This window comes from Grammomys surdaster, unplaced genomic scaffold (assembly GCF_004785775.1).
Source record: "Grammomys surdaster isolate TR1022 unplaced genomic scaffold, NIH_TR_1.0 125504, whole genome shotgun sequence".
Lineage (NCBI taxonomy): Eukaryota > Metazoa > Chordata > Mammalia > Rodentia > Muridae > Grammomys > Grammomys surdaster.
In genome coordinates this window covers 915,693-929,069 of record NW_021620360.1, presented here as the reverse complement: position 1 = coordinate 929,069, position 13,377 = coordinate 915,693, and the positions used below count along the sequence as shown (strand labels likewise).

Genomic DNA, 13,377 nt, shown 5'->3' with positions numbered 1-13,377 from the left:
TTTTTTTTTTTTTTTTTTTTTTTTAAGACAGAGAGACAGAGTCTTACTATGTATCCCCAGCTGGCTTGCTACTCAGAGGCCCACATGCCTCTGCCTCCCACATATTCTTGGGACAGAGTTTTTTACAGAGACCTGAGGCATACGGACGAGGTTTGATGGATCCACTGGAATTGGGGATAGAGATGATGGTTGTGAGTTGCCGTGTGGATACTGAGAACCAAGCTGGGTCCTCCCAGCAAGTGTAAACCACCAAGCCTCTCTGGAGATTCTTCTGTCCCTGCCTTCCCAGCACTAAAATTACAGACACACACCATGTTGGACTTTGTATAGGGATGCTGGGGCTCGAACTCAGGTCCTCAGGCTTACACAACACTGCATGGACTGAGCCATCTCCCCAGCCCTCCCACCTTGGTTTTAAGGGTGACCCTATCTCCATTCTCCTAAGAACCTTCTTCCCCAGGAGGAGGCCTAGGGAAGATAGAAAATTGAAGAAACAGAAGAGTGAACTGGGAATGGCTTTGTTTTGACAAGATCTTGCATGGCATAGGGCTGCAAAAGACGTGGGTAGGGGAATGTCCTAGCCATCCTAACTGGCCTTTTGTCTCTTTCCTCCTCAACTCCTTCAGATGCCCGCCAGGGGTGGTTGGCTGCCCTACAGGACCGAAGCATCCTTGCCTCCTTGGCTTGGGATCTGTGTCTCCTGCTACTGTTTGTGGTACAGCACAGCCTCATGGCAACAGAGGCAGTGAAGGCGTGGACATCCCGGTACTTTGGCGTCCTGCAGAGGTCTCTCTATGTGGCGTGCACCGCCCTGGCCTTGCAGGTATGAGGCCTTGCTAAGGGAGACTGGAGGAACAGAACACGCAGGACTCAAGCCTCCATCCCTCCTGGGCATACACTCCTCTCTGTCAGCAAAGGTGTCTATCGTTGACATTCCTCAGCACACTTGCAACATTGTTCATGTTTTATTGCCTCAGATCTGAATTCCTCCGGGGTTCTTATCCTACAACCTCTTTAGGCTTCACAATAGCACTTGTCTTCCTGTTGGTCTTCTCATTAGATGTTTGGTGATTATCCACCAGCCCCCATCCCATCCAAGTCTGCAAAACTCCTGGGTAGGGATGGATGGGTCATCTTCATGTCCTTGATACCCTCACCCAGAACCCTCCACATGGTAAATATTAACTGTTTATACCCGGCTGAAAGAGTCATCGTAGGTCACTGTGGGGCAAGGGTGACCACTGGTATGCCCAATCTCTCATCTTTCCCCAGTTGGTGATGCGGTACTGGGAGACGACACCCAGAGGCCCAGTGTTATGGGAGGCTCAGGCTGAACCATGGGCCACCTGGGTGCCTCTCTTGTGCTTTGTGCTCCACGTTGTTTCCTGGCTCCTCATCTTCAGCATCCTTCTGGTCTTTGACTACGCTGAACTGATGGGCCTCAAGCAGGTGAGAATCTCACGCCCCTGCCTGAGACCTATGTCTGTGAGTCTCTCCCTCCCCGGACTCTCCTGACTTCTCTTGGCTTTGTAGTCCCTTGCCTTCTTTTATGATTTTTCCTTCCTTCAGCTTGCCTGCAAAGGACAGTAACTGTAGGTCACCTGGGCTTGAGGGTGATGCTGGGAAGAGGACTGAGGCATCTGAGAAAGAGGGCTTGACTTTGATTTCCGTAATGTTCTCTCTTCTAGGTTTATTACCATGTGCTGGGACTGGGCGAGCCTCTGTCTCTCAAGTCTCCTCGGGCCCTAAGACTCTTTTCCCACCTCCGACACCCAGTATGTGTGGAACTGCTGACAGTGCTGTGGGTGGTCCCCACCTTGGGCACTGATCGACTCCTCCTGGCTCTTCTCTTTACCCTCTACCTGGGCTTGGCTCATGGGCTTGACCAGCAAGACCTCCGCTACCTCCGGTCTCAGCTACAAAGAAAACTCCAGCTTCTCTCCAGACCCCAGGACGGGGAAGCAAAGTGAGGAGCTAGTTCTAAGCCCTGTATTTCCTTTCCCACCTCAAGATCAAATCCCTTAGCATCCAGGAAGTGTTTGCTTCAGACCAGAGGTCACGCTCTGAAGGGGCTTGTCCCCTCTCCTGCTTGAGATCTCAGTTCCAGGGTCCTGATCCTGAACTCTAAATTCAGAGTTTCCACCACTGGCCTTCAGAGTCCATGTCTCACCAACCAAGAATAGTTTAAAAAACTCTCGAGTCTCCTTTTCTCCGAGAGCATGGCCTCCACAGACACAGGGTCAGCCTTGAGCACTCACATCCCTGGCACTGTTATTGGCTCTGCACCTCAGGGATTTCCTTCCACGTTTCCACTTCAAGGAGATGTGTGTCAGGGCCCGTCTGAAAGTTTGTAGGTAGTGGCTCTATTGTACCACGGCTGTGCTTCTTCCCCACTCCCGCTTTAGGTCCTTTCCTACCGCTCTGTGGTGTCTCCTACAACGATGTCTCCCGATTTTAACTCGGGTTGACTAAAGGCTCCCTGTTCTCCCAAAGGATATGCGCTGCAGAAAAATTAAAAATTTTATACATAGGATGTCCAGTTGTCTGTCCATAACTCTCAAGCCGCAGAACCAATCGTGGGAAGGAAAATGAGTCCTACCTAGTTTTTGTGGCGACAGCCAAGCACTCTAGGACCGATCGCTGGGCTAGGGCCACACCCCATGGACCCGCCCCATCTCTCAGTCATCCAGTCCTGTTCCCTCCAAATATTACAGTTTCTCCGCGTATAGATCAGGGAACCCGTGGGAGATAGAATAACTCTCTGGGTGGAGAGCGAACTCCCCAAACCATTTGCCTCAGACCCCAGGGCCTGGCAGCCGCCTTCTCCACCACGGTAACAAAGACTGGTCAGGAAAAGAAAAAGCGTGGGGAGGAGCGGAGAGGGATGGGAAGGGCGGGTCCGACTCCAAGCAGCTGCCGCTTCCTCCCCACGTCCCTCAGGGGGCCTGAGTCACGGGCCGCCGCCCCGGGTCGGCCAGCTGGAGAAGTGGGTCTGGACACCCTGATTCTCCAGGGCTGCAAGGAAGGAAGCGGGTGAAGGTCTCTGGAGACAGACAACGGAGAGCGAGGGGATTGCCACGGTTGGAGAAAAGTCCCACCAGTGTCCCACGCGGGAAGGAGGGCAGCGAAGCCCCGCCCTTCGCCGGGCTCCTCCCTGCGCCCCCTTCCCTCGCCCCATTGTCCGTAGACAAAGCGGTCGCCGCCCCCGCTTGGCCCCCTGTCTGCGTCTCCGTCCCTCCTCCTAGGCTCCCTCTTCCCTCCTCCTCTGTTCCCCTCCCTCCGGATCTCCCTTCGCCTCTCTCCTCCTCTTCCTCTCTCCCGACGCCTGACTCCACTGCACCTCCTCCTAGGGACCCCGAGGCGTGTAAGTTGACTGTGGGGCTTCCACTTTAAGGGAAGCGCCTCCTGGCTCCAGATCTCCCCATGGAGTGCCTCCCCTTTGTGCCTAGATTGTCCGTTCAGTTCCCTCTGGTGCATGGCCCGCTGGGTCAAGGTCCCCTGAGAGCCGGGTCCCTCGTTGGGGGACAGCAGAGGCGTGATGTGGGTCCTCGTCGCGCCCGTGTTCAGGGGCGTATCTGGTGGGGAGGCCGGCGAGACTGTAGGGACTTGACGCGAGTGGACGCCAGGGTTCTGGGAATGCATAGACTGCACACTTGCTCGGGTACCAAAAGTCCCCGAGGAGGGTATTTCCCCTGACCCGCCTCGGAGGCGGGATAGTCAGTAGGGTAGGGGCCGGACTGAGGGGCGGGGCCGAGCGCAGCCGGGAAGGCAGCCGGGACCTGCCAGGGCCCCGGGCGAAGAGGCGCCGGCGCCCTTGCCCTTTTCTTGGTCTCCCCTTCTTCCCTAGACCTCTGCCCTCTACATCCGTCCTCACCTCACATCCCGTCCGACCTCCTCGCCCCTCGCCGGCTGGTTCCCTGTTCTTCTCATTTATCTCCCCCTGGGTACCGGGGAGACAGTCTCGACTGAACCCGCTCACTTCTCAGTCCCGGCTCCTCCGGCTCCTCTCTCTCTCCTGCTTTTCCTTGCTTCCCCTTCCCATATCTTAGGGACGGTCTGGTGCCCACAAACCCCAATCTGGCTCTGCCTCTGCTCGGAATCTCGACTCTTCCTCTCCCATTCTCCCCACCCCCAACTTGGCACCCAGATTTTCTCTCCACTTTTTCAGTTCCTGACTCTCTTGCTCTCCTTCCTCTCACGGTCTAACTCTATCTTCATTCTTAATTCCACTGTCCCTCTCTGCCCTTCTTAGTCCCTTCCCCCCATCACTTCCTCCCCCCACCCCCATTCTCAGTCTCTGGGCTCCTCTGAAGCTTACCCTTCCTGTTCCTGTCCCCCAATACTCTCTCCTTCACTTCCAGTGACCATGACCGCTATCCCAGATTGGAAGCTACAGTTGCTAGCCCGACGGAGGCAGGAGGAGGCAGCGGTTCGTGGCCGTGAGAAAGCAGAACGGGATCGCTTGTCCCAGATGCCAGCCTGGAAGCGGGGAATCCTGGAACGACGCAGAGCCAAGTTGGGCCTGCATCCTGGAGAGGGGAGCCTTGTGCCTGGGAATGCAGAGGCCGGACCTCCAGACCCAGATGAACCTGCTGTTCTTTTGGAGGCTATTGGACCAGTACATCAGAACCGATTCATCCAACAGGAGCGACAGCGGCAGCAGCAGCAACAGCAGCAGAGAAACGAGGTGCTTGGTGATAGGAAGGCTGGGCCTCTGGAGGCTCTAGAAAGGAGATCAAGTCCTAGTAATTTAAGAGATCAGAGCCCTAAGGGAAGAGAGTCAAGAGAAGAGAGGCTAAGTCCCAGGGAGGCCAGAGATAGGAGGCTGGTGATAGGAGGAGCCCAAGAGTCAAGTTCAAGGTCTTTGGAGACTCGAGACTGGAGGCAGAGCCCAGTAGAGGCCAGAGACCCGAGTTCCAGACCAGCAGAGGCTCAGAAATGGAGGCTGAGCCCTGGAGAAACTCCAGAGGAGAGCCTGAGATTAGCAGGTTCTGGAGATCACAGTCCCAAGAGAAAAGAGGTATTGGAAAGCAGACTGAGCCCTGGGGAGCCTGGCGACCAGAAGACCAGCCTGACAGAGGTCCATAAATGGAATCTTGACTCAAGAGAACCCCAGAAACAGAGCTCGATACAGCCGGAGGCCACAGAGTGGAGGCTAAAGTCAAGCGAAGAGAGAAAAGGCTACTTGGAGGAGTGTGGGAGAGAGGAAGAGAAATTGAGTTCAGGGATTGTCCCAGACCAGACTCCAGTGACAAAGGAGGTTCAAGACACCACCTCTAGAGAAGTGGCGACTGCTGAGCAGAAGCCCACGGAAGGCTGGAAATGGACCCTAAACTCTGGGAAGGCTCGAGAAGGGACGCCTTGGGACATAGATACGCAAACTCAGAAGCCAGATCCTCCAGCATCTTCAGAGAAGCACCCGGGACCTTCTGGTGTGGAGGCTGAAGAGGAGGCTGAGAAAGAGGAGGCGGGGGCTCAGAGCAGGCCTCTGAGAGCCCAGCAGAACCACTGCTCTGGGCCCTCCCCCCTCCCACCAGAGCACTCTGGGACGGAAGGCTCCAGACAACAGGAAGAGGAAGCGGTAGAACCCCAGCCCCCAACACCAGCCCCTCTGTCTCCCCCACCCTCGGCCCCAACTGCCCCCCAACCCTCTGGGGATCCCCTCATGAGCCGTCTGTTCTATGGGGTGAAACCAGGACCGGGGGTGGGGGCCCCCCGCCGCAGTGGACACACCTTCACTGTCAACCCACGGAGGTGTGTGCCCCCTGCCAGCCCAGCCCCTCCTGTCAACCCTGCCACAGCTGATGCTGCAGGGTCTGGATCTGGGAAGAAGCGGTACCCAACTGCAGAAGAGATCTTGGTGCTGGGGGGCTACCTCCGTCTCAGCCGCAGCTGCCTTGTCAAGGGGTCCCCTGAAAGACATCACAAACAGGTAAGAGAGCTACCATGCCTGACTGGGTAGAAGTCTCTTTCTAGTTCTGACTGGATGGCTTTTTTATATGTGTGTTCTTGTCTTCTATTCTTTTTATTCCTGCCAACTCCCTTCCTCCCCCTGCACACACCCTTCCTCTGGGTAGCCTTCCTTTGCCATTCAATTCATTTTGGAGCCTCAAGGATTCTGTTCAGCACTCAACTGCTGTGTTGGGGTGTGTCGTTTTCAGGTGTGTCCAGCCTTGTTTCTTTCCCCACACTCTCTCAGTCCCCTCTCCTTTTCTTCCTTTGGGCTTTTGACCCAGTTATGGTAAGAGAGAAGCGGCGTTTGAAAATAACCCGGGGGCGGAGGGTGGGGGGAACAGGACAGGACAGAGAAGTTCAGGGAAGTTGGAATGAAAGGTCTCAGCCCAAGAAAGAGGGGTCAGAACTAACTGAGAACATCCCAGAACAGAGGCCGAGTTGAAGTGGGGTGGTGGAACAGAGCTGGCTCAAGAGCAGAGAGGAGTTTAGACCCCAAGTCAGCCCCCATTCCCCGAAAGAAGAGGCCATTTGAAGTGGGTGACCTCAGGGTTGCCTACCCCTCCTCCCGACTGGGCAAATGTTAGACAGTGCTTCCTTCTCTCTGGGGACAAGAAAAGCCTTCTCTTCCAAAATATCTCAGTCCCTTCCCCCATCTTTCCTCCCTGGGCTTCCCCTCCCCCCACAGAACTGGCTCAGCCTCGGTTTTTCCCCTCTGTTCCTGCTACCCTGGCCTCTCCCTACCCTGGGGTAGAAAAAGAGAGAAGTTCATTTGCACTGAACTGAGAGCAGCAACTGGTCCAGGCACTGTGAGAGTTGGGGCTGGGGGTGGGGCTGAGGCCGGCTGAGGGTCAGAGGTTAGACTGAAATGCAGACATGCAAGGAAGCACTGGACAGGGTAACTATTCCCTTTGGCTTTGGCCCAGTGCCTTCCTAATATGTACCAATAGTTTTCCTAAGTGAAAAATCTCTGGAGAGAGACAGTACTACAGTCAGATGCCTCAGACCAGAAGGTCCTCCACACAACACACATCTTCCCAAAGCCTGTTTCGCCCTTCTTTCATGTAAATGTGTTTGTGTGTGTGTTTAGTGTCAATAGGTGACCATGAGGACCAAAGATCCCAGCTTAGCTTGGGAGCCATTTGGTTCCTCCCAGTTCGTCTTTTTGCTGTTTTTAATTCACGTACAAAGTTTCCGTTTTCATTATCGTATTCTTGAACGTGACTTTTCTTCCCCTGCCTCTTCCCCGGCTACTATTGGCTCTCTCTTCTCAGGACTGGGCAGATAGAAAGGACAGAGGACAGGAAATTCTCTTAGGGTGAGGTGTTCAAAAAAGTCACTTCCTACTGAGGCTGGCTTGTGACTTTGGAGAATGAGCAGAGGGAGGCACGAGGCTTTGTGGCTCAAACCTAGGAACCATCTGGGGGAAGCCGAGGAGCCTGGTGCAGAGCGGGACCGTACCTAGGTCATCCAGTAGGAGGGGCGGAAGCAGACCTTCCAAACAGGAAGCCTGGGGTGGGGGTCCGGAAGGCTGGTGGCACTGAGTGGGAACACTGGGTCTGGGCCCCGAAAGAACTGCTCAGGATGTGGTGAGAGAATCAGGAAGCAGCTACACTGGGGTGGGGATGGGGAGGAGGCTGCACAGTTCCCTAGACCTATCTACCTCTTCCTTCCCCTCTCTGAGTCCACACGCCCTCGCGCCTCTCTGCTCTCTGTCTGTACAGCCTTAGCAAGGATTACTGTGCCTTGCCCTGACTCTATCCCAACCATTACCACCATCTCGCACCTTTCCTAAACAGTTCCTTGTCTGGCTACTTCTATCAAATTTATACCTGTCGTCATGAGAGACACCACCCTAGTCCTGAGGGGGGGAGAGGGGCTGTAGCGTGTGCTCTTCCCCAGCATCCTCTTTGTCTGGAGACCTGCCCCTCCTTCCCCGGCCCCCTGGTGACCTTATATAGCTGATGGGAGGATCTAGTGAGTCACTTCCCTCTCTGCTCCCCCCAATTCGGGTTATGCATTCCTAAGAAGCCCAGTCAGAAGCTGGAGGGTGGTGGTGGTGAAACAAAAGGGGAGGGGGAGAGACAGAAGTAGACACTGAGGTAGATGAAGTGGATAAAATGAATTCCTTCACAGAACAAATGATGAATTGCAGAGGCTAGAGAAGGGAGCTTAGGAAGAAAGGAGAATGCCCTAGAAATTTGGCTAAATCTGTCAACAACAGAACCAGTAAGAGTCCCTTTCCAGATACTGTGGTTTGAACCATCCAGTGGCCACCCCTCGCTTCTGTCTGCATTTTCTGTACCCTTGGTTCCCTATTGGGATCTTAGCTGATGTCCTGACGGACCTTTATCTTACGAAGTGTGGCAACTGTGTATATGAATGCACTCGGCCTTCTGCACCAAGGGTTATTCTTGATTTCAACCAAGCACAGGCCAAAAATATTCAAGGCCCTCCAGGCTGGTGGCTTGGACTTTTAATTCCATTTATGGATGTCAAGTTCAAGGCCAGCCCGGTCTGCTTAGTCAGCTCTAGTCTCAGAAATAAAAAAAAAAAAAAAAAAAAAAAAAAAAAACAGAGCTAGAGAGAGATGGCACAGCCATTATTAAGAGCACTTGCTGCTCTTGTAGGGAGCCTGGATTCAGTTCCTAGCATCTACTTAGTGGTAATCCTGCATCCCAGTTCTAGGGTATCTAATGCCCTCTTCTGGCCTTCTTAGGCACTACATGTACATGGAGCATTTGTGTGCAGGCAAAACACCCAAGTTTCTATAATAATAAACCTGAAGGTACATGGGAGGACCTGTATAAGTTGTATGCAGTTCCATACCATTTTATATAAGGGATTTGAGCACACTGGCATTTTGTGCGAAGAGGGCTTACTACAGACTCCCCCCACCTCCCCCGAGATATTAAGGGAGAAGGTCTCTGTAGTGGGTTAGAAGCGGGTGAGTGATTATGGAAATATTGGTACAAGGGTGCATGTAAAAAGATCAGGACACAGAGCAGGATGCAGATGTGGCAGCTTATGAACAGGATGCTCTGGAGGCCCCTTCCAGGCAGAGGGAGCAGTCAGCACAGAGGCCTGGAGACAGAAGCAAATCACCCTGTTGCATTTGGTTAGGCTTTGGATTTTTTTTTTTTTTTTTTTAAGCGAGATGAAATAAACCGTTGCAGAATACTGGGTGGTGGTGGTGCATGCCTATAATCTTAGCATTTGGGAGGCAGAGGCCAGCCTGGTCTACCGAGCCAGATCCAGGAAGCTAGGGCTACACAAAGAGAAACACCGTCTTAGAAAAAGAAGGAGGAGGAGGAGAGCGGGGAAGAAGAGGAGAAGCAGCAGCAGCCATTGCAGATTTGGACCCAAGGAGTGACATACAGTCTTGGGCACCCTCCTTTCCTTAGGGACCAAGTTGTCCCCCCTCTCTCATTCAACCCCTTAAACCATACTGTAAATCACATGGGGGCTCTGGGACACTGGGCCACAGATGCCCTGGACAGATCACCTGGAATCCCCTTCTGTTTGTCTTCCTAAACCCTTGGGATTGCAGAGTTAATCCCACTGTGTCACAGAGCTCCTTAGGAGGGCAGAGGGGAAGGACACTGAAGACAGCCTGTTTTGGGGGGATTTCTGGCTCTCTCTGGACTCTGTTTTTGTGGGTACCCTACCCTGTGGCCTTCTCTCCATCCCTACTCAGTGTTTGCCCGGAGTTTGTTCTCTATCCTTGTCAGTTCACTGGTTGCATATTCCAGGGACTCTGCTGTACGCTGGGCACCCCTTGGCTCATCTAAACCTTCTTGTTGTCTTATCCATTCTTGAGTCTGGAGTGCCCATCTCACTTCAGGTTTCTTTGTTTTGGTTTTGTTGTTGTTGTTGTTTGTTTTCTTGTTTGTTTAATACCTCTGCTTCACAGCAGTGAAGGAAAGAGAAACTAATTCTGCCTTACTTACCAAGATTCCCAGACCTTGCCATGGCAAAGTCTCTTTTTTTGGTGTGTGTGTGTGTGTGTGTGTGTGTGTGTGTGTGTGTGTGCACGTGCGTGCGTGCATGCGTGTACGCGTTTGTTTTACCTTATTTTTGGTTTTTCGAGACAGAGTTTCTCTGTGTAGCCCTGGCTGTCCTGGAACTCACTCTGTAGACCAGGCTGGCCTTGAACTCAGAAATCCCCCTGCCTCTGCCTCCCAGGTGCTGTGATTAAAGGTGTGTAAAACCACTGCCCAGGGCACACGCTTATTTTTAAAGACAGGGTTTCCATGTAGATCAGGCTGGCCTCTGACTGGTCACCTGTCTCCATCTGAATGTCAACTTTTAATTTATTTTATTTCTTGTGCATTGGTGTTTTGCCTGAGTGTGTGTCTATGTGAGGTTGTCTGAGCCTCTGGAACTGGCGTTACAGAGAGTTGTGAGTCACCATGTGGATGCTGAGAATTGAACCCTGGTCCTCTGGAAAAGCAGCCAGTCCTCTTAACCTCTGAGCCATCTCTCCAAACTCCCCCCCACCCCACCCTTTTCTTTTTTTTTTTTTTAGACAGAGTTTGATATACATGGAAGGCTGGCCTGGAACTTGGTGTAATCCTCCAGCCTCATCTTGTGAATGCTGAAGTTGCTGGTGTGAGGCACCACACCTGGCTGTTTTTGTTTTGTATTGTTTGCATTAATGGGGTAGGGTGCCAGAAAACACCTGACATAGCACCCTGTAAAGATCAGAGGTTCCAGAGAAGCCTGGCTACAACCGATTTCACCACTGAACCTGCGTTTTGCTGGCCTGTATACATACATGCACACTACCATGGAGCCTACAGAGGGCATCAGGTCATGTTTCCCGGAACTACAGTTACAGATGGTTGTGAGTGCTGAGAACTGAACTCAGGTCCTCTGCAAGAGCAAAGAGTGCTCTCTTAACCACTAAGCTGTCTTTCTAGCCCCTCATGTTTTGAATGATATACCATTAGAAGGAAAAATCAAGATGTAAGGGAAAGCCGAAGCCCCAAATAGATGGAAGGGAAGGTCTTCGGGGTGCCAAGGCCAGCAGCCCCTCTCCACTTGCATCTGCTCTCTAGGCCCTCCTTGAGGTCCCCTGGTAATGAACCTGTCTCTTTTCTCCTTTCTTCCTACTCTCAGCTCAAGATCTCCTTCAGTGAGACAGCCCTGGAGACCACATACCAATACCCTTCTGAGAGCTCGGTACTGGAGGATCTAGGCCCGGAGCCTGAGGCCCCCATTGCCCCCTTAGCAACCCAGCCCGACGATGACGAGGAGGAAGAAGAGGAGGAGTTGCTTCTGCAGCCAGGGCTCCAGAGCGGGCTGCGAACCAAGGCCCTAATCGTGGGTAAGCGGCTGCGCGGCTGCGACGTGGTTGGCGGAGGGTGCCCCCTGGTGTCCATGGAGTGGTGGTACTTTGAAGGAGCTTGGCCCAATTCGCTCCTTCGCTACATTGGCTGATTGGCTGATTCCTGAAAACCGAGTGCACGTGGAGAATCCAGATTTCAAAATCAGAGCTCGCTGGTTCTCCAGATCTCTAATCTAGTTAGAAATATTCGTGTTGGGTCAGACGGCACGAAGTCTGAATTCCAGCCTTTCTGTTACTTAGGTTACTTAGGTGCGATCCTGAATCAACATGAGCTTGGTTGCCGTTTACTTTATGTGGGGTGTGCATGCCCGCACCCTAGGATCAAATCTATGGCCTTGAGTGTGCTAAGGCGAGTGCTCTACCGCCAATCAGTATCCCCAGCCTTCATTTGTCATTCTTTAAAATAGAGTTAACAGTTGTGTCCTGGGCCTCGGGGTGTGTTGGTCAGTGATGAGATTGCTGCCTTAAAGCTGAGAATGGTGACTCATGCCGGTAATCTTATCACTCAAGCGGAGGTAGATCGGCCTGGTCTACACAGTGAGTTCCAGGGCACCCTGGACTATACAGATTGAGATCCCCATCTGAAACGAACAAAAAAGGTTGTGTGCCTTAATCCCAGCACCACAAAAAAAATTTTGATAATAGTAAGTACTTCCTGAAGTTGTTGGAAGACTTGAGTAGCTTTTGTAAAGCACCTGGGACCATAGCAAGGTATTAAATTACTTCACCTTTCCTGAGATGATTGTGAGATTAAACAAGATGCCTAGCACAGAATCCAGTTAACCGTGATGACTGCTGTTCCTGGTGACAGGCACACATCCAACACTTTACAAAGACTTCTCTTGTGTCAGCCATTCTTCAGTTCTGGGATGCATGTCGGGGGAGGTAGGGGTGGGGGGAGGCCCTCTCCACTTCTGACTTGATCACCTCTTTTCCTGCAGATGAGTCCTGCCGGCGGTGACCGTCTTCCAGTTTGGGCAACATACCTCCCTCCTTCCCATACCTGAAGATTCTGTAGTCTGGATGATTCAGAGCCGACAGACCTGGCCATGAGCCTGCCTGGCAGGGAAGGGCACTGGGCATATTCTGACTTGCTTTTCCCATCCTGTTTCTGAGGCAGAGCCAGTAGCCTAAATTTACCCCTAACCCAAGGTTCCCGGTGGGTGGAGCATCCTTGGTGAGCTAAGACTGAGCATCAAGTCCTGGGTTGGAACTCAGAATTTATCTGGAGTTGAGATGGAGTACCTCCAGCTCCACAGCCTTCCTTAACTCCCAGCCACTCCCGGGGATCTCACTCTATCCACAAACACCCCTTTTCTAGGTTACTACCCCTTTGTTTACAGATTCCCTCTTTCTTGATCACAGCCCTGGTTTACATACCCCTAGCTCCCAGTCCCACCTGCAGAGTCCCAGGTTTACAAGCCATGCCTACCCACGGAGCCCCTGTGGGGTCCTCCACCTTCCCTTTGTTTCATTGAGAGTGACTTGGGAGGGTGTGTAGCCTTCTTCAACTTTGCTCAGTATTACTGTGCCTCGGTTTCCCCCAAGAGGGAAGGCTGGGGATCCTAACCCTGAACCCTATGAAAGTTATTTAATTCTGTTCCTCCACGTGGTTCATATTGAATTGAATTGCAGTGTGGGGGAGCCCTAAGGAGGTGCTTGGCTTCTCCCTATCGCTCCTTTGTCAGCTGCCCGATTTGTTTCATTTTTGTAACTTTCCATAATAAAATGGAGCTCTTTTCAACTCTTGCTGCCTTTCTTTCTTTCTTTCTTTCTTTCTTTCTTTCTTTCTTTCTTTCTTTCTTTCTTTTTTTTTCGAGACAGGGTTTCTCTGTGTAGCCCTGGCTATCCTGGAACTCACTCTGTAGACCAGGCTGGCCTCGAACTCAGAAATCCGCCTGCCTCTGCCTCCCAAGTGCTGGGATTAAAGGCACGCGGCTCTTTCTTTTTTAAAAAGAGATTTTGTTTATTTAATGTGTATGAGTACTCTGTCGCTGTCTTCAGACACATCAGAAGAGGGCATCAGATCTCATCATAGATGGTTGTGAGCCACCATGTGGTTGCTGGAATTGAAC

General features: G+C 52.4%; 2 protein-coding genes across 4 annotated transcripts; both read left to right on the top strand.

The window, feature by feature from the left end:
• The first annotated feature begins 508 nt into the window (after nucleotides 1–508).
• Nucleotides 509–2,533, top strand: Nrm (nurim). 2 transcript variants are annotated; one of them, XM_028786388.1, is made up of 3 exons: nucleotides 509–823; nucleotides 1,273–1,449; nucleotides 1,689–2,533. In XM_028786388.1, the coding sequence occupies exons 1-3, from the start codon at nucleotides 731–733 to the stop codon at nucleotides 1,968–1,970; spliced, it is 552 nt and encodes a 183-aa protein (XP_028642221.1). In that variant the 5' UTR covers nucleotides 509–730; the 3' UTR covers nucleotides 1,971–2,533. The 2 variants fall into 2 exon arrangements, with proteins under 2 accessions (XP_028642221.1, XP_028642220.1); XM_028786387.1 differs by lacking the exon at nucleotides 509–823 and adding an exon at nucleotides 868–1,174.
• Nucleotides 2,534–3,063: 530 nt separating this feature from the next.
• Ppp1r18 (protein phosphatase 1 regulatory subunit 18) lies at nucleotides 3,064–13,047 on the top strand. 2 transcript variants are annotated; one of them, XM_028786385.1, is made up of 4 exons: nucleotides 3,064–3,080; nucleotides 4,362–5,932; nucleotides 11,074–11,281; nucleotides 12,244–13,046. In XM_028786385.1, exons 2-4 carry the CDS (start codon nucleotides 4,367–4,369, stop codon nucleotides 12,261–12,263), a joined length of 1,794 nt encoding a protein of 597 aa, XP_028642218.1. In that variant the 5' UTR covers nucleotides 3,064–3,080; nucleotides 4,362–4,366; the 3' UTR covers nucleotides 12,264–13,046. The 2 variants fall into 2 exon arrangements, with proteins under 2 accessions (XP_028642218.1, XP_028642217.1); XM_028786384.1 differs by lacking the exon at nucleotides 3,064–3,080 and adding an exon at nucleotides 3,173–3,364 and having other exon boundaries at nucleotides 12,244–13,047.
• The last annotated feature ends 330 nt before the right edge of the window (nucleotides 13,048–13,377 follow it).

Excerpts from the sequence above, each read along its gene's own strand:
- Nrm (XM_028786387.1), top strand. The coding sequence starts at position 1,061 with ATGTTTGGTGATTATCCACCAGCCCCCATCCCATCCAAGTCTGCAAAA. Across the intron at positions 1,175-1,272 it reads CACCCAGAACCCTCCACATG|TTGGTGATGCGGTACTGGGA; the intron begins GTAAATATTAAC and ends ATCTTTCCCCAG. Across the intron at positions 1,450-1,688 it reads AACTGATGGGCCTCAAGCAG|GTTTATTACCATGTGCTGGG; the intron begins GTGAGAATCTCA and ends TCTCTCTTCTAG.
- Ppp1r18 (XM_028786384.1), top strand. The coding sequence starts at position 4,367 with ATGACCGCTATCCCAGATTGGAAGCTACAGTTGCTAGCCCGACGGAGG. Across the intron at positions 5,933-11,073 it reads CTGAAAGACATCACAAACAG|CTCAAGATCTCCTTCAGTGA; the intron begins GTAAGAGAGCTA and ends TCCTACTCTCAG. Across the intron at positions 11,282-12,243 it reads AACCAAGGCCCTAATCGTGG|ATGAGTCCTGCCGGCGGTGA; the intron begins GTAAGCGGCTGC and ends CTTTTCCTGCAG.